Here is a 16,195-nt window from a genome sequence, read left to right on the forward strand (position 1 = left end):
TATGCTTTTATCAGATAGGTGATAAAGAAATAAACTTTCGCTTGCAAGAGATCTTTTTGAATAAAACTTGTACTTGGCACGAATCTACTTAGTGACAAAAGGTGAAAATATTATGTCTAACACAAAGTTAAGCTTCAAAAATATTTTTTATGTTTACATTATTTTAAAGTCTATTTGCTTTTATCTTCTAATCCTAATCAACACTTATCAAACAAATACAAATGATTATTTGGTGCTCATTTATCTTTTTAGATGGAACATTTGTATGATTTAATTTTTTAGAGAATATCTTTCATATCAAACTTTTCACATATCTTATGCTTTGTTAGATTAAACATTTCATCAAAATAGTAAAACTCTTGAAATTTACTCTGACATATAGTATCTCTAATAAAACTCAAAATTTAAAATTAATTATTAATAATCATTGAATGTAAATTCCTAAGTCTTAAAAAATATTTTTTAATATTAGGTAATTTATAAATTATTTTTTAAATTTATATTAGATAAATTTTTTATCTATTTAAAAAATAAAAAAAATAAAAAATATAACTTAAAAAAAAATCATGAGAGAACTTTCTTTGAATAAATAAATTGGCAAAAAGTTTGTATGAGTAATTTTTAGAAAATAAAACATATTTGGGAAAAAAAATTCAATGTAACTCCTTTCATATTTTCTTTTTAGTAACTTATTTTTATTTTCTGAGGAAAGTCCAAACAGCAATGGACATTTCATTTTAAACCATTCTCCACACAACCAAACACGACCTAATTATCCTCCATGATTTCCCTCAAAAACACGCATCCACGTTCGCGCTTCATCTTCTCTGATCCCAAAACCAAGCCACTTCGCTTCTCTCTCCAGCCCCTTTCCCCTTCTCTTCTCTCACTCAAATCCCCACTTTCTCTCTCTTCCAATCTTCTCAGGGTTTCAAATGCTGGAGTTTCAGTTTGTAGAACTGAACACCATGAAGAAGAAGAAAAGAACAAGGGGGTTTCCCCGGAACTTCACGACTTATCGCCAAATGGAGCTGTGTATCAGAAAACGCTGCAATTGGTTGAATGTTCCATGTTTGCTGCACTTACTGGTCTCGTCTATTTCTTGAGCAATTCTCTTGCCATTGAGGTTTGTTAATGTGGATAACAAATGAGCCTTTGTTTGTTTGTGAAATTTTGTTGAGAAAAGAGAGTAACGGGTCTCTGTTCTTTTGGTTGGTTTTGATAAAAATTGAATATTTGTTTGTGTTGAGGTCTGCCAAAGAAAATCGAGCAATGGGTATTTTATATATTTTTCTGGGGTGGGGGTTGAAATTTGGTTAATGTTAACAGAAACTCTTACAGTAACTTTATGCTGGTGGAAAAGTTTCAATTCATGTTTTGGATGTTCATTGTTTTTTTTTATTCACTGTTTCGTTTTTGTTTCTGATTGCAGAACTACTTTAGTTGTTTCTTCTCATTGCCAATAGTGATATCGTCAATGAGATGGGGTGTTGATGCTGGAAGGAAAACTCTGGTTAGACCTGCTAGTTGCTCCCCTGTAGATAATTCTTGAAGAGTTTGATTTATAATTTGTGTAAACTATTTTTTCTACTGACATCCAATCGGAGATTACCTTATTCGTTCTATGTCATATAATGTTCTAAACAGACAGTGCATATATATACATGTATATATATTTTATTTTTTTATGCATAAGACAGTGTATATCTTGGTATGTAGATTAAACTTAATTTTGAAGTACTCTTGAATTGTTATTCTCATTGAATTATCACATTTTTTATGTTGCATTTTATTTTTGTTGTAGGTGGCAACAACTATACTTTTGCTTGTCTTGTCTGGTCCAGTAAAAGCTCTAACTTATCTGGTGAGCTTGTTTTTACTTTAATGAACTTACTGAACTAGGCAATAGGACTGTGGACTCTGCCTTTGTGTTTTCATTGCTGTTGCTTTGTGTTTGTGTTTGCAAAGGAATGGAAGTGTTTTAGTTGTGTGCAAAAAGGGTCATTTTATTAGAAGTGATTTTTTTTTTATATTTTAGGAGGAGAAAAGTTGTTTAAAAATTAGTTGTAGGGTGTATTTATTATCAAATATGCATTCTTGTAACCTTAGTGTTAACTTGCGTATGTACTACCAAACCAACATATTCAGAGCTGAACATCTCACCTGTGTTATATTTTCTCCCTCTAGAGATGGATGGTAGTGGTAAATTGTTTACTAGAACTTCCACTTAACAACATGCCAACTTATTTACTTAAGAATTAAAAACCTATACCACGGTCCGTTGTTTGAACTGCAGGCATTGTCATTGAGAAATTTAATCTTTACAGTTTTGGACAGCAAAGATTTGCCTCCCTTCATTCTTCTTTTTCACAAATATTTCATGGTTGTTTATCTTTTGGATGCAAACTGTAGTGAAACTGAATAAAAATGACTTGATTTCTGAATAATTTTTTTGTGCAGCTTAAGCATGGTGTAGTGGGTTTCACAATGGGTACTTTGTGGAGGTAAATTGTGCATAGATTTTATGCTTTTCTAAACTTTGTGAGAATTTCATGATAGTTAATTTTTTAATTTAAGTTGAATTAGCTTTACCTATACCAAATATATCAACTTTCAAAACACAATATTTGGCTGCCTCTGTATGAGAAATCTGGTCTCTGGTATGGTGACATGATGTGCATCATATGCATGTTTTTTTCTTTGGATAGGGATGAAAATATTATCATAACTTTTGTATTGTATGTATATATTGTATAATATCATACCCCTATTAATACAATATAGTTCCTCACCCTTTTCACCTCTTTTCAAGCTCTCTCATTGTACATGATAAATCTTTATCTTTTATAAATACATTTAAATAATAAACAAATATTCAAGGCCCATCACAAGACTGAATGTTTTCTTACAAGGAAGACAAAGATAAATGTTAACCCCTTTCTTTGGTTGAAATAAGCTAAACCATGCTGTAACTGTTTTGCTTTGCTTTTATATCTTGTCAGGTTGGGAGCCAGTTGGAATCTGTCAATTTTCTTGTGCACAATTGTAATATTTGATACCTTTAGCCTCATACATTTTACCCCTATTTGAAGTAATTGTTTTAGCTAGTTCTTTTACTCTTTTCTTATGATAAAAATCTTGATAATGTGTGCAGGTACGCGCACTGGGTGCGGTTGGCTTTGTCTTGATATCGTCTTTCTTAATAAGGGAAAACATACTAGCTTTGGTAATCAATTCTAGAATTATCTCCTAATTACAAAACAACTGCTACTTGTGTTTTTCTCTTCCTCTTATCTTATTTTGGGGGAAATGTGGCTTGTAGATCACCATTAACATCCATGCTTCTCTCACATTTGTTCTCACTGCTTCTGGTGTGAATTCTATTCCTTCAATGAACGTGATATATACCCTATTTGGCATTTTGGTACGTCCCTTCACTACAGAGTCTGTTCTCGAGTCATCAAAATACTAAAGTTTTTTTCTTGCAGGTGTTGATCAATAGTGGATGTTTCATGTTTTTGCTCCATTTGTTGTACTCTGTTTTCCTCACCAGAATAGGGATGAAATCTTCACTAAGATTACCAAGATGGCTGGAGAAAGCTATCTGATGCCATATGTGCTAAGGTGCTGCATAATTTTCAATTAAAACATTATTTGTCACTTTTCGGGTTTGAGAAGGGATTGATTGGTGCGGTTGTATATCATTTATAATGGCATAACCATTCAACATCCTATAGAGATACATGATAAAATCCGAATCAGATTGTTGACAGAAACAGTCTTTATGGAAAATAGTGTTACACTCCAAGTATTCAACAGACCCAAATTCCAACACATTGCTCAAGCTTTTATCACAAGAAGCTTGTTCAGCCCCTTTAATAAATAAGCCGAGGGTCTCTAGGGTGGCATTTTTTTCCTGGAAGTTATCAAACCCGAGAATTTAATCGAACAAGCGACTTGTACTCGGAGGTTCGATTCGTAAATTTGTAAGAGTTTTAAAAAAATAATTGTATAAATAATATCTTAATTTAAACAAATAAATTTATAGAAATATTATTTATAAAATGATATTAACATAAATTTAAATTAATATATCAAGTGTCTATTTTTAATTCTCTAATCCTGATATAGTTATAGAAAACCATAAAGAAATAAAAAAATAGTGCAGCAAAAAAGACACGAACAAAGACTTAATACCTTTTATAGAAATAAATTACTTCACTATCATTACACCATACGAAGGACAAAAAAGTTCATTATAATTAAAGTCATGAGTCAGACAACTTCAATTCTATCAAGGGTGTTGCTCTCTCCATCATCACCCTATACTTCCTCCACCTCTCCACATTATTTTAAATATAATTATATCCTTAAGTTAAAAAGATTTTTATTTTTACCTTATTTTAAATAATTTGAAATCCTAATTTTACTTTCTCAGGACCCACCCACGAAACTTTTTTCTCCTTTTCCCATTTCCGTTTCACTTCTCCACCTCCCGTACTTCCATTCCTTTTTCTTCCCAGTTTTTTTTTTTTGGTTTGAAAGCTTCAATTGTTGTCGTGGTGTGAAGGAGCGTCGCCGTCGTGGTGTGGAGGAACATTGAGGAGCGTCCAGAGCATCAACCAGCGTGAGGAAGTATACATCAACGGAGGTGACATCCTTCAACGGATGTACCTTAATAAAATAAACTCTAAAATAAAAAACGTAACCTTTAAACAGAGGTGACATCTTCAACGGATGTCAACATCTGTTTTTCCTTAAACGGATGTTGACATTCGTTGAAGGATGTCACCTCCGTTTAAAGGTTACGTTTTTTATTTTAGGGTTTTATTTCAAGGTTTATTCGAATACGAGGAAGCACGACACACATTGCACCACTCCAGGCACTGCACCACGAGAGCGACACTGCACCACGAGAGGGAGACTGCCTGATAGTTCTTTTCACCATCACCAACCTTTGCAACTTATAGTATCTCACAACGACGAAAGAAAGAGAGGAAGAAATATAATGTTAAAATGAAAAAAAAGTATTTTACTCATGTACGGAACTAGAATAGGTTATTAGTGAAATAGGTTCTGAATGGGAGGTGTGGTGGTGGAGGGAGCAACACTCTTCAATTAAAAGTTGTCATCACTTCAACAACATCTTATAAATTAAAAGTTGTTATTACTCTAAACGAATTTCATTTAACATATTTACAAATAAGTTATCATGAATTTACTTTTTTTAAAAATTTTGTAAAGAAGTGTGGAGAACTCATGAGCACTTGAATTGAATTGATGATATGTTCTTATTATATAAATTTTAAGTAAACAATTCTATTTTTGTAATTTACGAGTAAACTACCCCATTTAAAATTTTCCATATCTACTATAGTGATAGAAAATTAGCTCTTGTTTTGGGATAGTGTAAATGAAAGGGAAAGGAAAAAGGCTTGCACCGGGAAGAAGAAAAAACTCGTATGACGTTTGACAATCGAAAGATAAAAGAACTCGTTAATAGAAAGAAAATCAAGATAAAAGAAAGAAAAACAAAGACACAAATTAAATATATATCCCAACAATTTCAAACTGACTATATATATAATATAATTTAAATTTAAAATAACATAATGTCAGCTTAGAAAACTGACATAAAGTAATTGCCACTATAAAATATTTTTTTTATATAGAAATGAGTCAATGAGAATTGTTAAACATAATATCCTATAATAAAAAGAGGATAAATAAATACCTTAATCTCAATTAAATCATTTTTATAATTCATTAAAGTAAGAGTGGTGATGAATTTCACCATTTTTCACAACTAAATCTAATAAGCATTTTGTAGTTGTTTATCTAAATCTTGTAGGCTTTAGTAATTATTTATCGATCATTTATAACATCAATTTACAACTTAAAACTACAAATTTGTATAAAATAAGAAATTTTATTGTATCTAACTGATAAGAAGTAGATACTATCTATAAGTATTGTTAGAAAAAACAAATGTATCCATTTTTACTGACTTATTAAGTTAATTACATATTATATTTTTTTTTCATTAAATAAATACACATAGTAACTGTTAGAAACTAAACACCTATCCAATTCTATTAATCATTAATTAAGTTCTCACAAAATAAACAAATTTAAAATTTGTATATTAAGGTTGTATTTTTTTTGTTATTATATTAAAAAATAAAATATGTAAGTATGTAAGAAATCTCGAAGTCAAATTGTTCCTTCGTATTCCTTGCTAATGTAAGAAAGCTGCATTTCTAGTTGTCCTCATCCTTCTGCATGCCAACGTGCTTGACCGGAAACAATTCATTTTTTATTTACATGCAAACTTAACCAACAAGTTCCTACAAACAACAAGAATAATAAAAGTAACGGTACCATCATATATTTTTACATTTATTTGCCATAAAATATAAAAATAAAATAGTTATATAAGTACAAATTATTGTATTTTGTTAAGAAAAAACAGAATAAAAAAATAAGAAAAGTAATGAATTTATAAAATTTAATGTTTCAAACAATCATTTTTCGGATAATAATTTATTGATTATCATTTAAAATTTTCTTATGGATTGTGCTGGCCCATTGTAAATGCTTTCAGTTCTCTAGTAGCATTCTTCAAATCTAAGATTTCCCTCCACCAAAACTGGATCGGAACGTTTAGAAGTAATTTTATTGCACCTGTTTATCTGGATCATAGAAGGATCATGTGCTATAAGTTCATAGTTTATAGACAAGTGGAGTCCGTTTACCACTTTGAGTATTCCACAATATATGTCAAGTTCATGAATCACATGTTGGGGAGGAAGTAACCATTATTCTATTTTCAATGAATAGCCAAATGCAGCTTTTCAAACAGAAATTGTTCATCTCTTGTGTTGTGGTGTTCTTTTTTTAGCTATAGAGCATCTGCTAGTGTTTCTTTTATGCTATGATGTGCCTGTATTAGTTTTTCATTTCCTTCAATTTTTCATCATGGGGAGATCATGTCTTCCCAAATGCAGGCTTGCCAGAATAATGGGTTGGATACAGATGATTTTGGGAGGGTTGGTCATACTAGTAAGCATTTTGAGTCTCACTAGATTCTACTCTGCAGGGTTTTTCCTCCACAATGAAGACATATGCCAGCATTTCTACAATGTGGGGGAAGTTTCTGATGGCTTTGATGTCAAATCACTCTCTGGGAGAATTGGAGAAGTGATAGACATGTTGGAAGCTTTGCAGGGAAAGCTTGAGTCAAAAGTGCAAGATATGGAGAAAAGCAAGAGTACCTTGTTGGAGAAGAAGTTTTTAGAGGATGAAATAGTTAGGCCTCTTCATATTACCAATTTTGCTCTGAGGAAAATTCAGGTTCCAAATGTTGAAGGGATGAACTCCACAGTGAAGGAGGATCCTTTGATCAACTTTTTCATCACTGAGGAGATCAGAAAGTACATAACCCCAAAGGAGAACAGAGTTGGTAAGAGGAACCTGTATGGTACAGACAAGGTTTACAACACAATTGGTCATGCCTGTGTTTTGTACAAGGAAGAGCTAGAGAAGTACATGGACTATGACATTGGCTCATACTGTGATGATGATTGGAATTTGGCTCAGAAGCTTATGCTTAATGGGTGTGATCCTTTGCCTAGAAGAAGGTGTTTGACAAGAGCCTCAAAGGAATACCAAAGGCCATACCCTATTAATGAGTCACTGTGGAGACTACCAGATGGAAGAAATGTGAGGTGGGGGAATTACCAATGCAGAAAATTTGAGTGTTTATCTAGCAAGAACCCAAAAAGGGGTTACTCAAAATGCATTGGATGCTTTGAAATGGAGAAGGAAAAGCTGAAATGGGTGGCTAATAGTTCAGTTCTTGTAGACTTTTTTATCAGTGAAGTTTTGGCAATTAAGCCAGGAGAGGTTAGGATTGGACTAGACTATGGCATTGGCACTGGCACATTTGCAGCAAGAATGAGAGAGCAAAATGTGACAATTGTCTCAACTGCACTCAACCTTGGAGCTCCTTTCAGTGAGATGATAGCTCTTAGGGGTTTGGTTCCTTTATATGTCACATTGAACCAAAGGCTTCCATTCTTTGATAACACTATGGACTTGGTGCACAGCCATGGTTTTATGGATGGTTGGATTGATCTTTTGCTGTTGGACTTTATATTGTATGATTGGGACAGAATTCTAAGACCAGGAGGTTTATTGTGGATAGACAGCTTCTTCTGCAACAGAAAGGATTTGGATAACTATGTCTACATGTTTCTTCAATTAAGGTACAAGAAACACAAGTGGGTTGTATCTCCAAAGTCAAAGGATGAGATATATCTCTCTGCATTGCTGGAAAAACCTCCTAGAGCCATATGAACACAATCAACTTTTTATTCTAATATTTATTTATGTAGCTGTATTATCAGATATGTTTGAGTAGTTAAGAGTTTTTATTTCTTTTGGATTTCCTTCCTGCTAACAATGTTACTTGAATAACAACTGTATTAATTAGTAAAGGAATTAAGGTTTTTAATTTTAAATTAAAATAGTTTTGTAATATACTTAGAAAATATGTTTTAATTTTGAATTTATTTGGATTTAAAAACAATTTTAAAAATAAAATCAGTTTTAAAATTGATACCAAGCTAATTTCCAAAAACTAAAACTATTTTCTTTTAAAAAATAGGTGCATGCAGAAACAATAGGATGCCAAAAGAAATTGGTAATTTGGTATCATCTTATCATCATGTAGATCCACTTCTAGAGATTTTGGGCATGATCTGTCCCATATATACCAATGATTGAATGATGATGTTTCTGCTACCTTTACAACCATCACATCTACCTTCAAGAGATTCTTTTATTAGGGTTATTATTTCTGGACTAAACTCTAGTTATAATTTCACAATATCTTCACCTTAATTGCTTATTGTTCATAACGACCGAAGCATAAACAAAACTACAATCATAATCTATAATCGAATTTCTCAACGAATCAATTGAATTTAACATGAAAAGATATCAAAACTACCAAAAATAAAGCCAATAAAACCGTGCAATTGGGCTCTAATGGCTTATCTATAACTAGGCTATTGCTTCCTGCACTTCCGCAATCACTAACTGCACTTTCAAAATTGCTAACTGCACTTTCAAAATTGCTAACTGCACTTTCAAAATTGCTAACTGCACTTTCAAAATTGCTAACTGCATTTCCATAAATACTTTGTCATTGCACCACAGCATCAATGTAATTGCCACTGCTTCACTGTCATTCCACCATACCACTATTGTAGAGGAAAAAGAGGAGAGGAAATGCAGAAGGAAATAAAAATGTAATTTCGAAAGTTTTTTTCGAAATATATTTGTGTTTGGAAAAATTCTTCCTGAAACATATTTCATATAAAATTATTTCATAAAACTCATTTTAGAAGGAATTATATGTATTTTGAAAAGTTTATTCTGGAAATTCCATTCCAAAATGCATTTAGTGTATTTTGAAAATCTCATTCTAAAAATCCCATTCTGAAATCTCTTAAATACTTTTCTGGAACTTCCAGAAAGTTTGTTCAAGAAAGTTTACAAAAAACATGTAACTCCAAAGTCAATTTTACAAAAGATAAAATGGTTAGTGTTGGTTAGTGTTGCCTTCACCTCTTACACCATCACCATCACTAGAGAGGAAGAAGAAGAGGGAAAGAACACAAAAGAGGAAGAAGAGAGAAAATGCAAAAAAGAACTTATTTCAAAAAGCTCTTTATGTAATGTTTTTCATGTTTTCCGAAAAGCTCTTTCCTAGATTTTTCATATTACACAACTATTGTCTAATATGGCTCAAAAATTTGATTTTACAAAGTTTATTTTATCCAATTTGGAGAAATCCTAGTTAAAATAACATATTATTAAAGTCGTGAATACTTTTCCAACAAATTGATTTAGTTAAGTCTTATTTAATCTTTCATATTTTCATCTCTAATAACGATATTAAATATAATTTTAAAATTTATGATAGTTAATTAAAATTGACTTAGTTATCTACTTTTTAATAAAAAGAACCATAAAATCATGATATGCAATAATAAGACAGCTGCAATGCTAATTGGGAAGGTTTTATATGAATGTGTATGATTATCAATTTCCTTAAAAAAAGTAATCCTTACCATTTTACAATTTATCTTCCCTCTCACTCCATCCAAACCATTAATATATACTTCATTCATTTTCAAAACTATAAAATAAACTGTAACAGTTTTGTTTATGTTTTGGTGTGCAAGTAGATATTTGTTAGGTGCCGAGAGTTCTATATTAGGCATATGTTAACGATGGAATATGACTTATTCATCCAACATCTACACTTGAAATAAAGAATGATATTTTGATATAAATAATATAACATTAAGAACTGAACTTTAACACTAACTCAATGAATTACATTCACTTATATTTTCTAAATTAATATTATTTTAATTAATGTTAAATTTTCAATATATTTTCTTAAATCAAATATATATCTCAAATATAAAATTAAATCTAAAATAAATAATTCAACAATAAATTTAATCAATAATAAATTCTATTAAGATAAATTCTAATTTATATGTTAAGAGGTGAAATTTAAATATAATTCAATCTTATTTTTATTAAATTAATTTTTTTAAATAATTTTAGTATAATAATATATTGTATATAAATATAAAATAACTCACAAATATGTTATAATTGAATATTCAAATAAATAACAAATTTTCTTTTAAATGGGACATACTAGTAAACGGATAACTACTTACCCACTCCAACTCATTTTCATCACATTCATAAAAAGAATAATCCTATGTCTATTAACAGGAAAACCAAAATTAAAAAAATGGTGAATTCACGGTTAATTTAATAAACTAGACATGCATTTAAACAATGAATAATGATATTTTAACAACATTCTTTTGACAACATTTTAATATCATCTACGTGTCATTCTATGATTGATCCATTATTACTTTATAATCAATAATAATAATCATAAACACCAATATAAACCAATCACACACATAAATAATGTTAAAATGTTGTCGTCTTGAAATAATATTATCCTTAAACAATTTATATCTCCCTTTGGGCTTCATCCAAGCACTTATAAGATATTTGATTAAATTAATATTTATTTATTGATCCGTTTCTTTCCCTAAAAACTAGGTAAAAGTAACTGTGACGTGTGTGAAAACTCTAGTAATGCAATACAGCTAGTATATACAAAATATATAATTGGTTTTGTTTTTGTGTGATTTTAGGTACAAGTGGGGGAGTCACGACAAGTTTTGAGGTTGGACCATAGAGAATATTAAAAATCCGAAGAAGCACGCATTTATTATTCAACAAAAGTTGGCAGTGGCAGAGTGCAATAATTCAGATGCCAAAACAAGATAGCGTTCCTTTTCTCTTTCTCTTTTATTGTTTCTCACCAAATTTGAGTTTTGCTTTTCCAAAATACGAAGGGCTCTCATCGATTTGGTACAGAGTTTGCATAGCCTGCCAAATGTGAGGCAAGAAATAATCTTCACAAGCAAAATTTTCAAGGCTCGTATATTGCCACGTCATATTTCTCATTAAAATTCAAATATTCTCATATTTTAGATTCTCCATTTATTTTCTTCTTCTCAAAATTCAACATAAATTTAGATTAATACTTGTTTCGGTGCTTGGAGATAAAGACAAATAACAATTTAAACACATTATCTCTATTTTTAAAAACAAAATAAGTATTAATAATTAAATTTAACGATATTATCGGACTTTTTAAAATTTAAATAATATTATTATAATTCTCAATTTCATCTTACTATTTTCAGTATTTTTAGTTTAGTTATATTTTTCTTCCAGGAACAAGTACAAGTTTCTTCTATTAAATTTAAATAAATAATTATGATGTTATTGCAATAATAATACATTAATTATAGAAGTAAAAGATGGCGTATTTTCAACAAAATTTGACTCTGACATAAATATTACGAGTTATGATAAATTTGACTGAAAAAATTATATAGACACAAATTTTGAGAATATAATAAAATTTAATATAACATAAAATAATATATAATAAAGAAAAAATATATTAGACAAGATTTCAAGAGAAAGTTGTGTTATTTATAATGATCTTAATCGGTTTAAACAAGATTAAAAGTCGATAAAGAATAGGATGGTCTTATACTAAAAAATTGTCTCATTTCAATATTATATAAACCTTAAACGGAATTCGAATATGAAGATGAAAGTTCCAGATGTTAGTTTTATGAATAAAAAAAAGCTATGTTAAAAAAGAAAGATCACTCTAAAATATCCACCAAATTTAATTAATAAAGTCAATAGATAATGAGAACAAAACCAAGATCACAAACTTAATTTTATATTGAAATGCATGCCTTTTTTATTAGGAATATAAAACGATTTTAAGAACCAAGTCATTCAAATTATATTTGCTTTGGTTTGATTTGTTCAGCCCATTATGAAATTTAAGTTTAAAAAAAGGAAGGACGTCATTATCAAAATTGAAAGGAATTTAGGGTCATTTTTGCTGTCCAGACAATATTAAGGCGTATCTTTTTCTCTCATCCTATTGCACTGCTGCGTTTGCTTCTGCTTCGATTTTAGTGAAAGGACAAACAGTCTCAACTTTTTCTCCTTTTACGGCACCCAACTTTATTTGGCATTTCATAAAGTTTTTTTTTTTTTTTCATTCCATATCAAAGTTAAAATAGTACTAGGCATTACATGATGATAAAAATATCGTGTCGTTCTACGTTTACATGTCAAGAACCACTAGCAACTATTGTTTATCTACTCATTTGTCTTTATTGTATTATTATTACACTTTACTTTATGTGTAAAAGTTATGTAACACAAGTTATTTTAACTTGAGGGTAAACGAACCTCAGACTACTTCATAATTTCAAATAGGTTCCTTCTTTTTCGGTGTCTCAATTGGATCTTTATTTTTGTAAAATTAAAGTAATTAAAGACCTTCCGTTAAAATGGACAAACGGCCGTTTAAGTTTGAATTACGTGGCATAGTCAGTATATTATTTTAAATGACGTGGCAGTTTATACATTATTAACGTGTTTTTATAATTTCTAAATTAAAAAATTGAGGGTAAATTGGGAAAAAGAAATTAAAGGTAGTATCTTTCTCTGCAATTGAGGAATGCGAAATCAGGGTTTGTGAGAGAAAGATGAAGGAGGCGGAGCCGACGAAGGAGTTGAAGTTGGCCTTGGAGGATCTTTCGACGATCTGGTCCTCGAGGTCAGCGAAGTGGTCCGCCGGTGAAGGAGGTGGAAGGCATGAAACAACAATGTTACACGGGTCGGGCATTGCAGCAAACACAACCCAACCACAGGAACAAATCGCCTCCCCCCTCAAGAGAAACGAATCTCATCTCCAATCTCTCTTCCCGCCGCCGCAAGCTCATTTGATCTCCTCTGTCGAGTTCACGACGGCGACGGCGAGGCAAAGGAAAGGCGCCTCACGCTGACGACGTTGACACTCCTGTCTTCTCCTTTGTTAGGTTTTCAGGTTTTCTTCCTTTAAGGTATGAGTTTTTTTCTTCTCTCAAGGGTTTTCAGATGATGAATAATTTCTGGATCTGGTTCTGTGTTGTGCTGAAATTATGTTATGGATTTGACTGCTAAATGAATGTTGATATGTGAATTTAGGTATAGTATTGGATTTTGTTCTAGACGTCGCATCCCATCCTCATCCCATTCATGCTTCGTTTGTCTGATGAAATGTTTTTCTTTTGAAAGAAGTAAAAAGTTGGGGTTCTGAATTTTTGCTGTGGTACTTGTAAATGTAACGGTATTGTTTGCTGAATGTCTTTGGTTGTTCTCTAGGAACATTTGGATGCTGATACGTGTTTTAATTATTTATTATCAATTATTTTCACTTAGTGTTCACGATAATGTTAGTTTATTACTGGTGGTGTAATCGCAGACTATGTGATTGTGGTAGGTACAAGAGTTTAATTTTTGAGAAGTTGGCTGTTCTTTGTTTCAGATTCTGGAAAATTTTTTGGAGGTGGAAGGTTTTTATGCTTAGACAGTGAGTATTTAAAATATATATTTGTTGATCATCAAATCTTGAAGAGAATAGAGAACTTTTATACTTCTTTTTTATTAGTTGAATGATTTCAAGAGCTACTTTTTTTTCTGCAGAGGCAACACCCAAAATGGTTGGGTTCCTGCAATTTGCAGTTCTGTTTTGGTGGCTGTCATGGATGCATGATTTGGTTACCGGAGAAGATGAAGGATGACTTTCCCAGAGCAATGTTTGGTGCTGGCAGTGCTTTTTGACCTTTCCATGTATTCTACGAAATAAGATGACCACTTTGCCCTTATTTAAATTTTATTTTCCCTTTTTGCACTCTATTTTTTAATTCAAAAATTAAAAAAATACACTTCACACACGTTTTTAATGCCACATCATTTAAAAAGACACTGTCAGCATGCCACGTAACGCCCTCCTTAACGGCGTCTTTTCAATTTGACAGAAAGTCCCTATTTGATTCAATTTTACAAAAATAAGGACTCAATCGAGACGCCGAAAAAGAAGATGACCTATTTGAGATTCTGGACGAAAATAAGGACCTAAAGAGACATTAAACCTATAAATAAATAAAGGGTAGGTTATTTATTTGTGGTTCATTTGACTTAAAGTCATTCAATGGATTAGAGTCGAGACACTGGAAGTTGGGTTTGTGAAGATGGATTTGTAGTTTATTTTCTAATATATATTTACTATACGGTATGACCGTCGAATCAGTTACAGTCAATTAACTCTAATGTTAAATAACTTTAAGGTAAAATATAATTAACAAAAATTAGACGGTAAATGGATTGTTGCTAATTATAAGTCCACTCCAAAATCTATAAATGTAGGTTTAAGTTTAAGATAAGGATGTAGGAGATTGTCTTTATTGAACCATCTAAACTGTAAAACGTTGAGTTGGCTTTGACATTAGAGTGCTTTCTACAAGTATCTCCGAACGGTTTTAGATAAACTATTACGAGAAATTTAGAGTGAAAGACAACCTTTGAACCATGAGACAATCTACTCGAGATTAGAGTATTGACTTTGGTCTTAAATGTGACACATTTATATATAGTAATCACCTTAATTTTTTATGTTATCCTTACACAAATCAATATGGAATTTGTTGATTATACTAATTAACTAGTTCATTAAATGATTACAAACAATTATAATTAACTATATTTATAATAAACTTAATACATAATATTTATATATCCTAATTCCAATGAGTGTGTTAAATGTTTATCATTCAAATCTTCATAATTTTGTTAGGCTTAAATACTTCTTTTGGTCCCTCGAAGGAGGGGTTGTGTTCAAAATGATCCTACCTTTTTTAAAAGTAACAAATGATCCCAACTTTTCAAAACGGTCTTACCATTTTCAAAAGTTGAGATCATTTGTTACTTTTTAAAAAAGGTAGGACCATTTTGAATACAACCCTTTTTCGAGAAACCAAAAGAGGTATTAAGTCATTTTGTTATTAATATCTCAAACTTTGATCCTATTAGATTCCTAAACTTAAGAATGCAATCATTTCAGCCAATAACGTTAACTGAGTTTTTATGTGACAAATGTTAATATCTTGAATGGAAAGAAACTTGTGAATTTATATTTAACATGTTTGTCACTTAGAAAAAAGACTTGATCGATGTATTTCTTAAATATATAAATATAACATAATTAAAGTTTGAGATAAAAACAAAAATATATCGTATTATAATTTAGGACTAAAAATATAGTAATCCTATTAATTATTTTGATCAAATGTAGTTCTTATAATTTTTTAAAGGGTTAAATATGTTTTTAATCCCTTAACTTTTAGTAAAATTTGGAATTAGTCCATCTTTAAAACTTTGACCTAATTTAGTCCCCAAACTTTAAAAATGTGTGAATTTAGTCCCTTGAACTAAATTTTGTTAGGTTTATTTGATGTTTCAAGTGCGTTTCATGATAGCATTTGAGTTGTTTATACTATTTGACACATTTTTGCTTCAATGTTAACTGAGAAATGCGTTTGAAACATCAAATAAAGTTAACAAAATTTGGTTAAAAGGACTAAATTCACACATTTCTAAAGTTTGGGGACTAAATTAGTCCAAAGTTTTGAAGAGAGACTAATTCTAATTTTCACTAAAAGTT

The 16,195-nt window shown here is 30.7% G+C and overlaps 2 protein-coding genes across 2 annotated transcripts; both read left to right on the forward strand.

Moving 5' to 3' along the window:
- Nucleotides 1-711: 711 nt before the first annotated feature.
- Nucleotides 712-3,818, forward strand: LOC108335231 (uncharacterized). The gene is made up of 8 exons (XM_017571201.2): nucleotides 712-1,126; nucleotides 1,433-1,513; nucleotides 1,805-1,864; nucleotides 2,461-2,504; nucleotides 3,003-3,045; nucleotides 3,155-3,226; nucleotides 3,323-3,424; nucleotides 3,489-3,818. The coding sequence occupies exons 1-8, from the start codon at nucleotides 782-784 to the stop codon at nucleotides 3,606-3,608; spliced, it is 867 nt and encodes a 288-aa protein (XP_017426690.1). The 5' UTR covers nucleotides 712-781; the 3' UTR covers nucleotides 3,609-3,818.
- Nucleotides 3,819-6,857: 3,039 nt separating this feature from the next.
- On the forward strand, nucleotides 6,858-8,381 carry LOC108335611 (probable methyltransferase At1g29790). Its single transcript, XM_017571636.2, has one exon. The coding sequence runs from the start codon at nucleotides 6,979-6,981 to the stop codon at nucleotides 8,356-8,358; it is 1,380 nt and encodes a 459-aa protein (XP_017427125.1). The 5' UTR covers nucleotides 6,858-6,978; the 3' UTR covers nucleotides 8,359-8,381.
- The last annotated feature ends 7,814 nt before the right edge of the window (nucleotides 8,382-16,195 follow it).

Source organism: Vigna angularis, chromosome 10 (assembly GCF_016808095.1).
Source record: "Vigna angularis cultivar LongXiaoDou No.4 chromosome 10, ASM1680809v1, whole genome shotgun sequence".
In the NCBI taxonomy this organism is placed as follows: Eukaryota; Viridiplantae; Streptophyta; class Magnoliopsida; order Fabales; family Fabaceae; genus Vigna; species Vigna angularis.